Below are 13,955 nucleotides of genomic sequence, written 5' to 3' on the forward strand. Positions count from 1 at the left end.
TAAAAGACCATGCCGAAGATGCCTTAACCTACTTAGTCACTGGTAGTGAGATAACCACTTCTGCTGGCTTTGAGTTTTTCTACCATCCTCCTAAGTCCTGGCCGCTGAAATCCTGTCCTTGGGACCCCTTCAAGGTGAAGGACAGATTCATAGGATTTTAAGAGTTGGAGGCAAAGCACGGTTGATATCTGTGCTCTTTTGAAGTGACTCTGCCAGACAGTCTTCTACAATCGTCACTGTAAGAGAGGAAGGACCAGAGGCAAAGGTTAATGATTTGGTTAACGAGGTGCACCTAGATGCCTTAGGGAGTAGCAATTAAAGGCATTCTTGGGGGAAGCTGGGCCATTTTAAGTGAAGATTTCGCCTCATTTAACTCTTAAAAGTCTGGAATCTGCCCTATCAGGTTCTCCTTAAAGCAGAGCCCAGTCATGAGAAAGGGTGCTACTTCCAGTGGGTAGACAGAGTCTGGGGGGCAGAGTGTCTTAGCTTTACCAGTCTCTGAGACAGAACTCTAGAACCCAGTCAGTAAATTATTATCTATGCCTTGGGCACCTGGAAAGATTGAACTGAGTTATCTTCTGAATAGAAATGGTGATACAGGCCCCTAAGAGGCCCTAATGCTCTCATACCAACCAAAGGAACATTCTTATTTGAATGGGTGTTTAGGGGTTTTTCAGGGAAGGGGTGGAGGCATGTCTTTTGGTATGCTAGAAATGTCTTAGGGACAAAAGCTTGATGACTAAAAATTACAAATTTTAATGCTGCTGAATTCAAAGGCCCCTAATTTTCCAGCAGAGAAGCTCCAGTGGGTTCTGCTGTAGATGCCTGAGCCCGCTGCTCAGGTGAGGGCTCTGGAAAATCATCAACTGTCACTTTACAGCTTTGGCCATCAAGAGGAACATTATCTGATAATGTGGGGGAGGGAGGCTTTCTAAAGAGCAAAAGGGATGTCATTTCTTTCATATGTAAATCTCTTGGATTTATTACATTCATAATAAGAATGTTACACATGACAATTAAGCTCCCAACAAGCTTTCTCCCTTTATCAAATGAAATGTTAGCCTCTACTAGCAACCTTAAAACAGAGTGGTATGGAATACCAGCAGTAATCTATTGCTATTTTGACTGCTGACATATGGGTCATCTTTTTGACAATTTGACATTCCTTAAAGCGATCAGCCAGGATTCCTTCAGTATTTGTGTTACTATTTTTTTTTTGTCAGAAACTTTGCAAAAATGAAAAAATCTTTAGATTCTTAAAGATAAAACCTTCTTGATGACCAACCATATCATTTATTAACATTGGCCTCTTAATCCACAGAAATCTAACTCACAAACTAGGACCATTCTAAAACACCAGTCAGGTTGACCTCTTAAAAGAAGTCTTTCATTTTGAATACTCCCGTGTGGCCACTGCCCACTAGACATCTTGAGTTTTGTAAAGGAGAAAGAGCAACGGAAAACAGAGACATTGCCGATGATCATTAAAATAAGGAAATCTTAATGCATTTTGATCATTTTAATAAATATATATCAAGAAAAAAACCTCACTTTATTACAACACATTCATATACAAGCATCTATCATCTAAGTTTTCAACATCAAATGTTTATCAAATATTGAAAATAAAGGACAAAACGTTACTAGACTACTAGCCATAACACAAGAACATGTTTTAAAAATTGGTCCTTGTGGACATTGTCCAAATGATGATCCTACTCATACACTGTATGAATGAGACCTATATTTAATATTAATAGCAATAATAAAAAAGCTTTATCTTGGAGAAACTGGGAGGACTTACTTATTTCCTCCATTTGGCATTTGGTTCCTGTGAAGTACTATTTAAGGAGGCCCAAGTCAATTCCAATTCCAATCTTGGAAACTGGAATACAGTTTAGCAGGAGGAGTTGGCTGGAGTAGGAGGACGGACGGTCAGAGGGGCACTCTGAACACTCTTGCAAATGTACAAATTAAGGAAATCATTGAGAAAACGGTGGCCCGAATACATGGTAGCTATTGCCAACTGAGTCCCATTTCTCCAAAATAACTTTCCGAAAACTAAAGTCTTTACATTCTTTAAGATAAAACCTTATTGATCACCACATCATTTATTAACATTGTGCTTCTTAATCAACAGCAAAAGTCATATATAAAAAACCACATGCTTTTATAATCTAAACGAGTGAAATGATGCAAAACAGATTAAAATATAATGCATGCCACCGGTTCATGAACTTCATTGGACAAGGAAACAAAACAAAACAAAACAACCCCAAACCCAAAAACCCAAACCCCAGCAACAGACCCGTTGCCATAGAAAAGCTCAAGCAGCTTAGTGCTGGTTTCTAACAGCTCTATTGTTTCCCCCATCCCTTTCTAAAAATGCCAAATCCAAAAGCAATTGGGCATCAAAAAACAAAGGAAGAATAGAGATGTTGAATCAAAAGTTAAACACAATAGTTTCGAAGTTAACCGTTTCCAAACAATATTGATCCACCCTGTGTATTTTTTTCCTGTTTGTTAAATCCCTGCTGTAACTCTGATTTATCCTTAATTTTCACATTGGCAAAAATTAAGATAAAGTAAGGCACCAAAAATCGCCCTGTATAACACCTCTCTAACTGCCTGATCACGCATCGCAGGCAAGCCAGGAACTCGCAGGGATTACCCTTCTCCACATATTGTTGATTGCCACCCCTAGACAGGTGTTTCATTATGTTACATCCTATTTTCGTCTGTCATGCAAGACTGTTAAAGACAAGTCCTTAATGGCACGGTGAAGCCAGTTCCTCTAGCTCCCTGTCTTCAGTCTTTCATTCAGAAAAAAAATACTGTATCACATAGAAGCAGCAGACATCCTTTGCTGGTTATGTTGATTTGCTGACCAAACAACTACCTAATCGATTGGCGAACGTGTTGCCGTTTCTTAGCTAGTGACAGGCTCCTTGGGGGGGGGGGGGGGTCACGGAAAGGTCACAAGGGCACACTGTCCCCCAGTCTAATCTACTGGACCTTTTCTGTGAGAAAACTAAGGTATACTTTTAAGCATCGAGTCAACTGTGTTCTTGGTAACATCACTACATTGAGAAGTAGCTCGCTGATGCCTACTCTACAGAGGTTTTACGCAATCTGCTCTCCAGGCATTAAAACGACACGGCGTGTTCATGGCATAATTTTATCAGTTGTACAAAACTATAAAATCCATTCAAAATAAAATTTATGAGAGCTAATTGGTCATGCTGTGCATGCTTCAGAGGTTCGGTGGAAAGATGGCTCATAGTTTGCTCCCTTTGCCACAGCACGGTTTGTTACTTGGTGAAGGCTCCTTTTTCCTTAAGGACTTTTTCCAAGACTCACTCACATTGTTTTTGTCATTATATCCAGTCTCAAAATAATCGTAAAATTGGCCTTTGCACTCAAAAGCAAGGTCGTTTCCCACAGGTTCATGGCTTAATGGGCCACCATCCCTGTTGGTGTCGTTACTTGCCTTCTCCTCACTTAATGTGGCCTTTTCCTGAACACCTAGTGACCTGACATTAGTAACAAAGATTTCGCTGGCGGGTACCTGACCGTCACCCTTGTAAGCAGATGCGCAGCCTACATTGAAATCCACCTGGTGGGAACAACTCGGTAAAGGCAGAGGGGGAGGGGAAGAGGAAGACGAGGAGGAAGAGGGGGCAGTGGTGGAGGCACTTCCGACACTAGCATGGACAGAAAGGGGCAGGTTTAGGTAGTGACCACCACATTCCTGGTAAAAGCAGCAGGCGTGAAACTTTTCACACTCCTCTTTGGCCATCCGCGGTCGTTTTCGGTAAGGACAGTCTTGAGCCAGAAACCACTCTTGGGCAGAGGGGCCGTTGAAAGAGCAGGCAGGAAAGCACCAGTTATTCTGCATGATAATCTCGCCGTGGATCCGTTTCATCAAGTTGTTGATAAGGACGGACCTTCGGAGGTACACTTCAGGATCATCGATAAACTTGAGCTTTTCTAATGACATATACAGGATGTGGGCTCGTTCCTCAAAAATCGAGATGGTCTAAAAACCAAAGACAGAAGAGAAAACTTAGAGGACGTAGGCTGTGTAAGCATGCCATTGCAGTCGATTTCTTTCTGGGCATTCTCTGGATCTGGGCATGCTGTGGTCCTGTTCCTCCCAGGTTCACTTAAGGATGCTGTCCCCGGTGTTGCTAATGACCCTCCCCGGCTTCCTGCCTCAAAGGTGCAGTCAAGCACCTGGGAATCCGGTCCCCCTGCAGACCTCAACAGGGACAGGTGAGGCTGTTCGTGTTTCTATGGCCGAGGGAGATGCCAAAACACACAACTCATCTGCCCTACTAGAAGTCAGGGGAGCGGCTTCTCCGGAAGGAAGGGACATAGTAATGAGGGGTGCAAGGAGGGGTTCCCAGTTGCTGGTTATGTTGTTTCTTGATCTGGATGCTAGTTACATAGATATGTTTCTGCTGTGGAATCCAGCAAGCTGTACTCTTAGGATACTTGGGCTTTTCTGTGTGTGTATACAAACCCATGCATGTGCACACACATACAGTCATGTATTATATGTCGGTGTCTCTTGAAAGATGTCAAAATGCAGGTCATAAGTCTACTTCAAACCCTGGCCAAGAGCACAAGAGCTGCATTCAGCGCTGTCCCTCTGGCTTTCACACTTGCAATTACCCTTACTTGATTGAGGGACAGCGATAATTGAGGCTCAGCCCCTGAAAGGATCAGTCAGTAGAAGGGCCAAAGCAAGCCTCCTTCTGAGGCCAGGCAGGAGGAGAGATGCAGGGAGGAAATGAGAAGACTCACTTCTGAGCACTATGATACTATCACTGGGTGATGACTGGTACAAATCCAGCAGCCACTGGGAAATAGTCACAACCATAACACAGAAATGAAAGAGGAAATAAGCTGCTTATGTCCTGGTGACCAGCTTTTCCAGGTCATATTTAAAAAAAAAAAAAAAAAAAAAGCCACCTGGTAGCATGACCTGAGGAACTGCAAACAAAGCCTGCCCGGGTTAACCAAAGGCAGGAACTATACAGTCAGAGAAAAGCCCAGCATACACCAACCCATGCCGGTGCCTTTATGAGCAAGGTCAAGGCAACACCTGAAGGACATGCTCGTGAGGCGGTGAAGAGAGGGGGTAAGAGGAGACACAGAGGAAGATGAATTGAAAAATTAAAAATCCTCTCCGCCTCTCAGAAAACTACGGTCTGGGTTATACCCTCCTTGATTACATCTATAGATAGTTTTTTTTAAAGGAAGAGAACCATAAAGAAAAAGAACTGGTATTTGAAAAGTTTAGGTGGCCAGTTCCTTATTTCTAGGCACTTCCTGGATCCCATTATTTTCTTCTTATGCATGCAAAAGAGTCAGCTGTGATCTTTTCCAGGGAATGAATTACGTATTTTAACAAACTAAGCCTACTTAACGAGTATACAATGAAGTGTGAGTTTCTACTTGCAAGCACACACTCAAGCGATAGTGAGTCCACCTCAATGGGTCAAGAGAAGCCCCGGGAAACTGCTCCCAGGCGGGCACACACAGAAGGGACTCTGCCCATGGGACCTAGAGCATGGAGAGAGGGGAGATGTCAGGAAAGACATGCGTTTCTGCACACATGTGAAAACATGGATGGCTCATAACCACTAACGCAACTTGAGAACAATCAAGACATTTGTAAAAAAGATGTTACTTGGATTATATAATTTTGTTATTTCTGGGTAGAGGAGCTCCTGCTGGCTCTTTCTTCCACTACTTGTGAAAATAACAGAGGACCCGAAAAAGTGACAACGATTAATACGGCTCTGCTGAGAAGTGGCTCATTTTCATTGCTTGGGTGGAACAATTTAATTGCTGGAAATGGATCAAGCAACTGTTACTAAGTATCTTAAATTCTTAATAAAAATAATGACTATTAAAAAAACATACTTTATGGCTACAGCTGCTGAGTGGTGGGTGAAAATCCTCTTCTTCCACATACTTCCTCTTAAAGTATGTGATCTTGGATGCTGTTATAGGATTTGAAATTCCCCTGTAATGTGATCCTGTGGTAATAAATCAGATACGACAAATGACACGCGGTTTGCCAGAGGTTCTCCAAACAAAATACTTTCCTTACAGAAGATAAGTTGGCTATGTATTTGGCTGTACATGTGGTGATTAAAAATAAACATTTGTCTTAATATTTGCTATCATACAGAATTCTGTGACCCAGGCTAGGCAAGGATTTCTAGGTAATCATAAAGGAAAATGACCTATGTCAGCATTTACAAAATACTCGGGATCTTAATTCTATGCACAAACAGCAAAATTCATAAAGGGGAGGACAGTATTTATTCAAACTGCTTAATTAAATCCATGATAATAGGGCACCACTGCTCAAACATATACATCTTTAACCGTAAGCACGAATAACCAAATAATTTTAAAATGTTATTGGCTGTAGGTAAGGAAGCAAACGACTATCTGAACATTGGAGTTATAATATTTCTTCTTTCAAAATATGAAATTAAAAAATTTTAGCTTAAGACTAAAATATGGGCTAACCAAAGTCCTTTATTCTCTCTCAAAAATGTAATATGTCAACCACGAATAAAAGGAGGGTCTAATTTTGAACGAACAGAACTTTTAATCCCAAATGAACTTCAAGAAGTACTTAGTTTACATTTTAGGTGGTTTGTTTTTTTTTTAAAGCATACCACACAAAAATCCAAGGAACTTATCTTAGACTATAAGAATAAAGAATTAGGAAGAACATACTCCTGTATCTAAAATAATTTCCCCCTGAATACGAAAGCCAGTTGTATGGTTAGTAAAAAGAGAAGACACATAGCTTCTGGCCCAAAGTGCAGACTCCTTTACGTCTCAGGGGATAAAGGTTTCATTGTCCAAAGCTCACCAGGGCTTGTGTACCTCTGAAGAGAACCATGCAGTTCCACAGGGTGAAAAACCAAAACCCAAACTCACGGTCTCAAAATCCGGTTTGGTTCTTTAAAAAATACAGGTGGCACGACTTACACACGAAGCATCAGCACGTGTGGATGCAGATTTGAATGCAATTTCAGAATCCCCTCTGATCCTCTTCTGGAGCCCAGGACTCAGTTAAGAGAGGGGCACAGACAGCCTGTTAGTCCCTGGACTAGCAGCTCTCTCTGGGCTCAGAAGGGCGCCGGGAGACAGGAGACCACCAGTCCCTCTCACTAGTCTGGCTGCAGAAGGCAGGGTTGGTGGGGGGAGGTCAAGGACAGTACCTGCCAGTGGGGGACCGGCTCCCCGGTCTCCCTGCAGAGGAGCCTGTGCTGGCCCAGGGGTACTCGGGCCTCCGTAGCTGTCAGCCTCCCATAGTGTCTGGTACCCAGCAATTTCAGCAGCTCCTTCCGAGACAATGGGCTCGCAGAATCTATTCATGGACAGAACCAGAGTCATCTCTGACCGCCTCAGATCTAAAGAAAAAAGAAAGAAAGAAAATAGCCCTAATCATGCCGGGGATGGCCTTGGCATGTTCATTACTTTGCTTTGGGAAACTTCTACTTCTCAGCCGTCCCCTTCACCCTGAATACATTTTATTATTTTTTTGAAGAAAACCTCAGCAAACTCTCTCGCTGCTATTAGCTCAGCCTCTGTGTTCAGCAATCTGCATTTCATGGGCGGATCTTTAAAATCCCATTTCTTATTGTTCTCAGATTCCCCTCAGCCCCATTTGAGACAGCTGCTTTGCCTCCCGAACACATTTTCCCCCTGACCTTACGGCAGAAAATGTACCGCTAAGAGGCAAGTCCCAAACCCTTGCACCTCCTTTCTATTAATAAGGCAAAATCAATTTTCTAGTCAATCCCGAGAGTCTCCTTTGATGAAATCCTCTAATCAGCCAAAAAGGGTGTAGAGGCCAAAATCTCCACCGTCATCCCTACTGAGGCTCTGGGTCGGTTGGGGCAGGGCGGTTGCCCCCTCCTCTCCTTTCCGCAGGGCCAGATCCTCTACACCAGTCTGGGGCTCCCTCCACTTTCTTCTCCCAAAATGAAGCAGACAGAGACACACTTGGTAGTTGTTTCCACCAGCCCTGATCGGCCTGAACTGGATCTGCCTCCAGTCAAAACACTTTAAGATGAAGACAGAAAATTGGCTCCAGTTTCAAGCCGGGAGTTGCAGCCCCACAGGAGCCAAGCACAACATCCACGGAGCAGGCAGAATATTAAACAGGAGCCAGGGCTTCAGGGCCAGAGGCAGCCGGCAACTCTTTCCTCCGCCAGGCCCAGACACAAGGCAGCAACTTTCCAAGGGGCACCATGCTGCGGCCCTCCTCTCCGGTTCACGCCCCTTCCCCCAGGGGTCTGCGGGGAGCCTGGGAGCCTGGGAGCCTCTTTGCTCCATGATGCCTGCTGGGCTCCTGCTGGGCTCAGGTGCTGTGGGCCACTTTCAGCGGGGATCTGGGGCTTCACTTGGCCCCAACTAAGATTCAAGGCAGGGTCAAGAGTGAGTTCAAGGGGAAAGAGTTTGATACTTCGGCAAAAAGACCGACTGGGCCAGAGATCAGTGGTGACGGCAGAGAAGCCTGGGCGCCTTATTAACTGTGAGTTCTTTTGCAAGACCGGAACTTCTCCTATCCCACTCTGCCATTTAAAGAACTGTCACAAAGACTGATGTCAGGCTTGCTCTCTGAAGATAGATTATCTTTCAAATATACGCTAAGGGTGTATTCATGCTTTCTTCTCCAAATGACACAGCTCCTAATATTTTTGGAAAAGGGTGACTCCCCTGCTGTCCAGCAGAAGGCTAGGATTACCTACGTGTTCTAATGAGGGTCCACTTCCAGGGAAAGGAAGGAAAACCAGGGGAAGGGGAAATCGCTTCACAGAAGTGAGGAGGTCTTTTTGGCTAACAGCAGCTCTTGGCAGCAAGGACTCTATACCCAGGCTTCTCCTTGAGATCCTAAATTCTGTCCCAACCTCACTGAAGGACGAAGTAGGGGAAGTGTTGGGGTCAGTGGCTGGAATGAGGACCCAGCGATTTGGGAGGCTAAACCACATCCCCCTTCTCTTCTAAAATGCCCTCCAAAGAGGGAGCAGCCAAGGACTTGCTGTAAGTAAAATCTTATTACAAGGCAAAAAAGAGAGAGAGGTTCGATTATTCTCTAGAAGCAAATGGTGGGACATGCCATTTACTTTGTTCTTAATTCATCAAAAAAATTTACACTACATTGATTTGATAAACCAAGCTATTCTGTCAATCACCCCTCAAACTCGGCATCCAAACAAGGTATCAAAGCTCATGATAATTTATTCCCTGGGAGACTCTCATAAATGGTCTAAGATCTTAACCTATTATAAAAGGCACTTGTACCAGTAAGTGCTACTGCCAGGAGCACATGAATTATAGCTATCTCTCAGTAGCCCTCTCTCGCTGACTGCAACAGTATTTTCCAGCTTGAAATTCACACTCACTTTTGTGCTGGATTCTGGGAATAAGACCCAAGCTTTTTGTGTATATTGAAAATTTTTTTAAGATTTATTTATTTGAGAGAGAGAGAGAAGGCATGAGCGGTGGGGGGGGGAGCAGACTCCCCGCTGAGCAGGGAGATTGATATGGGACTGGATCCTGAGCCCAAGGCAGATGCCCAACTGACTGAGCCACCCAGGTGCCACTATATTGAACTTTTATAGCATAAAACCAGAGGAGGTTGACAAATCCACGCCTCTTAAGAACATGAAGCATTTGTAGGCCCCCTAAAGCAATTACCTTTGTTTAATAGGACATTATATGGTCCTGTGCTATTTTATGTTCCTAAGAGTTTGTTTCCATTTTAATGACTGATCCTTGTGGCTGTTTGGGTTAAGGATTTCAGTGTTTCTGTTTGTTAGTGTTGATTCCAGCATATGAAATCCTATCAGGATGCATCTGAACTTGAAACACAGCTTAGGACTTTTATCTTGGCTTTTTTACCCCCATTATGATATCTGATTTCTCTTAAGTTTTTCTTTTTTTGAACTGGAAACTTTTACACACAAAATCCAAAGCGGGAGAAGCTGAGTGCCACAAATGGTATTTCTAAGTCTGAATAAAGTATGAATGACTTCGGATTATTTGGGAGCAGACAAGAGATTTTGCAGTGAATTCTTCCTAGTCTATTTAGAATTTATGAAGGGATGTTAAGAAATTAAGAAGGCAAGTTCTACATTCATGAAGCATTAAGACTGGGTGGTGCTATGCACCAATGTTTCACATAACTCTTTATTTCTATTATAGGTACAGATCCAAACTGTCATTATTCTCTATAGGATAAGACTTACACTATGATTCTGATACTGAGTTCAGAAGTTTAAATCCACAAATTCATATGCTGTTAATATTAGATATAACCACAAAGATGTACATTTATGGTAAAATTTGTGTTTTGTTTTTTTTAAACATCAGAAGTGAGTGGTTTCAAAAGTAGGCGGTTAAAGTGTGTCTGGTCTATATATGGGTTTTAAAAATTTAAAAATAAAAAGCTCCTAATCTCTTATCCCCAGGCTCCTCCTGCATATCTGTTTTGTCACCCAACTGGATGAAACGAAATGACACCTCAAGCATTCCCAGAAGGCTGAGGGCTGAAATGTCATGCTTTTCCAGCAAACGTTCATCGTAAAGTTACCAGGCATTGCTACACAATTTGGTTTTCCAGATGAGTTAGGCTTGTTCTCTCCTGAAAATCATTCTAATGCTAATATGAGTGGCTGGCACACAGATCCGGCTACCTAAGATTCAGTGGCCCCTTGAATCTAACGGGTTCCTGGTCATTCTTTGCCCACCCCTCCCCCCATCTCTCATTGGAAATTAGAGAACATTAAGAGCATTATAGCAGTTAGAGATCGGATTCCCACAGTGAAACGCAGAGAAGTAAAGGGCTCATGTTTTCAATGCACCTTTGGTGCTGCCCAGGTGGAATCAAGCGCCTGACCTCGAAGTTGTGCTTAACAAGATCCCAACAGCTCCTCCAGCTACTGCTGCTGCTGGTGATGGAAGGGGCTGAATTGGTGGAAGGAAATCCTTCAACCCTTCTAAATAGACAGATGTCGCTTTTCTGTCAGTCCCTGCAGTACACCTGTCTACCCTGGAAAGTGCATTTCTCAGCTGTAGCTTCCAGAAGCCCGGAGCTTTCGGGCAGGTACTGGGGCTAGAAAGGCGGGTGCTGGCCCTGAAGGAGAAGATGGGGTGTCCGGGTGTCCGAGCCCTGGCGCCAGATCTCCGCATCCCAGGCCCAAGACAGGGGTCGTGAGGTTTGAAGAACCGACCCCCTGCAGGCACCGGGTCCGGGGTCCGGCACTGACACACCCTCAGGGGTCGGTGCCACGGCCCCTGAGCCCCTTCCAGGGTAGAGAGCTGAGCCCTCTCGGCCGCCGGAGAAAGTAAACACCGCAAGTGTCTGGGAACAAAGGCAAGTTGTCTTTCCACGGTGCCGGAGCTGTGCGCCTCTCCTTCAGAATAAGAGCTATTATTACTGTTTCTTTCTTTTCTTCTTCGTCTTTTTTTTTTTCAAACAAGTTTCCTTCTAAGGGAAATAAACACCAAAGGTAGGATTCCAAGGAAATGACTCACGGCGGCTGGCAGGGCTCTGGCTAGGCTGGCCCGGGCCCCGCGCTCCAGCCCGCAGCAGATGCCTGCCCGGCCCGCCCTCCCTCGCCGGCCAAGCCCACTCGGAGCTGGCGGCTGCGGGAGCGCCCTGCGTAGCCGTGGGACCCGGGCGGCGGGGCACAGCGCCCGCCACCTCCCGCGGGCGACCTCCCTGTGCGCGACACCCTGGCCCCGGGGGGTCGCCTCCCCCCCGCCCCCAGCCGGGCACTCGGGAAAGTTGCTAGGGCCCAGGAGGCGGGAGGGGAGGAAGGGAGGAGAGAGGCGGAGGCGTGGACCAGGCGGGCAGCAGCCGAGCCCGCCGGGGAGGTGAGCTGAGGACAGAGGAGCCGCCGCCGCCCGCAGCGCGGCTCGGCTCGGCTGCCGGGGAGGAGAGTGCGGGGGCGGAGGTGGCGGAGGACAGAAGGTGTCAGCTCCTGCAGCTATTCCTTTTTCTCGCAGACGCGCGCTCCTGACATCTACAATCCCTCCCTCTCCACCTGCCCCGCGCCGCGGCGACCGGACCCCGGGGCATCCCTCCTACTGACCCCCGGCCCCCAAGGGAAGGGAGGGAGCGGCCGCCGAGGACCCTGGCGTCTCACCCGGGCTGCCATCCCTATCCGCCCCCGGAGTCGGCTCGGTGCGCGCAGGCGGCCGCCGTTCCCGCCCCGGTAAAGGCCCCGCGGCGGACACCAGCCCCGGGAAAAGCCCGCGCCGCCTCGGCGCCTCTCGCCCCCGCGCCGCCCGGATCCAGCTCCGGCCCGTGCGCGTCCGCTCGGCGACCCCGGGGCGGGGAGGGCGCGCGGGGGGGCGCGTGCAAACGCCCGCGGGGACCGGCCCTCGCCCTTCACCCGCCCTGGCCTCGCCGCCCGCGCCCGGCCCGGCTCTTACCGCGGGGTCAGCCGGGAGGCGGCGGCCCGAGCGCTCGCGACGCCGCTGGTCCGCTCTGGGCTCGGCGCCAGCCCGGCCGCCGGTGCACAGTCGCGCGGAGCCCGGCCCGGCGGTCCGGTCGGCGGTGGACGCTGGTGCGCGGCGGGCGAGGGTCCCCGCAGGTCCCGCCGCCGCGACTGGGGCGCCGCGCCGCCGTCGCTGCAGACGGTTATGGTAATGAGCGGCTCTGTCTAGCGAAGAGCGTGTGAAACCCGTCAATCCTGTTTGCCATTTCCCCGTGGATTTCCGAGGAGAGGTTCTGCAGGATGCCCCCAGGGTGAGAGAGGGAACATGACAAGCGCGCCCGCTCTCCCGCCCTCCCTCTGCTCCCGCCGCCGCCGCCGCCGCCGCCGCTCCTCAGGCAGCACACGGGGCGCCTTCCCCTCACCCCCACCCCAGCCCGCCCCCTGCCGCCTTCCCTCCTTCCCGCCCTCCCTCCTCCCTCGCCTCCCCTCTCTCTCCTCCCCTCCCGGTGCCCGGGGACACGCGGGCCCAGCTCCAGCCCGCAGCCCAGACCCCACGCGCTCCCCGGCTCCCGCCCTAGCCCTGGGGGCTCGGCTCCAGCCGGATAACGTATTAACTCTGCAACCTTCTGAGATATCTTCTCTTTTTTTATTTGGTTTAGTTCTGTTGTTGTTGTGTGTGCGTGTGATTAAAAAAAAAAGAAAAGAAAGAAAGCAAAGAAAAATCTGTGCCTTTCCCACCCTTTGCGAAAGACTTTCTTCTCCTTTGCCACAGCAAAAGGAGATGAGAAACAGATGTCTTTGCAGGACCAAGCAGTTATTCTCCTCTCGCCGCCCGCCCCCGCCCGTTCCCCTCCGGAGCTGCATATGTATAAAAAAGCAACATTGGTCCTCCTGCAACTTCAATTGGCAACTCTTTCTGGGTGGGGAGCCTCCAGGGAAAACCTCCAGGAAATAAAAAAGTAATAAAGGAGGTTGTCCTTGGTCAAGGGGATGTAATTTAAGCTCCGGAATCACATTATTTTGCAAATAGTAATTTTACCCTGTATTAGGCTCAATTGGAGTTTGTTTTTTGAAACATTAATTCATAACTTCTGTCTAGGGACTCCTCCATAGTCGAGATGGGTCATTTCAGGTGTAATGAACAAAGGCATAGACCTAATAAAATCGGGGGGAAGGCACCTGCACAAAAGTGTTACAAAGACTATAATGTTTGTTTACTGCTACTATGCCAGATGTGCTAAATATAACACTTCTTTAAAACAGTGATCCTCCGACTGTGAAAAACCAAACCTCTTGCTGCCTGGCTCCCTAGGAATCAAGGATAGGCACAGACTGAAAATCAGGGAGGAAAGGAATAAGATCAAGGATGAGTATTAGCATCTGCAAATTGAACTCTATCTAATTTGCATGTTTATTTCTTAGAATTGTAATTAAATTTGTGTAATAAATGTTTTCCATTTCATTTGT

The 13,955-nt window shown here is 47.1% G+C and overlaps 1 protein-coding gene across 1 annotated transcript; it reads right to left on the reverse strand.

Annotated features, from left to right (window-relative positions):
* Nucleotides 1–1,076: 1,076 nt before the first annotated feature.
* On the reverse strand, nucleotides 1,077–12,915 carry SERTAD4 (SERTA domain containing 4). Its single transcript, XM_047705607.1, has 4 exons — nucleotides 12,484–12,915; nucleotides 7,257–7,448; nucleotides 5,935–6,050; nucleotides 1,077–4,039 (listed from the first exon to the last, which is right to left on the reverse strand). Exons 2-4 carry the CDS (start codon nucleotides 7,429–7,431, stop codon nucleotides 3,278–3,280), a joined length of 1,053 nt encoding a protein of 350 aa, XP_047561563.1. The 5' UTR covers nucleotides 7,432–7,448; nucleotides 12,484–12,915; the 3' UTR covers nucleotides 1,077–3,277.
* Between the last annotated feature and the right edge of the window lie 1,040 nt (nucleotides 12,916–13,955).

The sequence above is a fragment of the Lutra lutra genome, chromosome 15 (assembly GCF_902655055.1).
Source record: "Lutra lutra chromosome 15, mLutLut1.2, whole genome shotgun sequence".
NCBI classification, from domain to species: domain Eukaryota; kingdom Metazoa; phylum Chordata; class Mammalia; order Carnivora; family Mustelidae; genus Lutra; species Lutra lutra.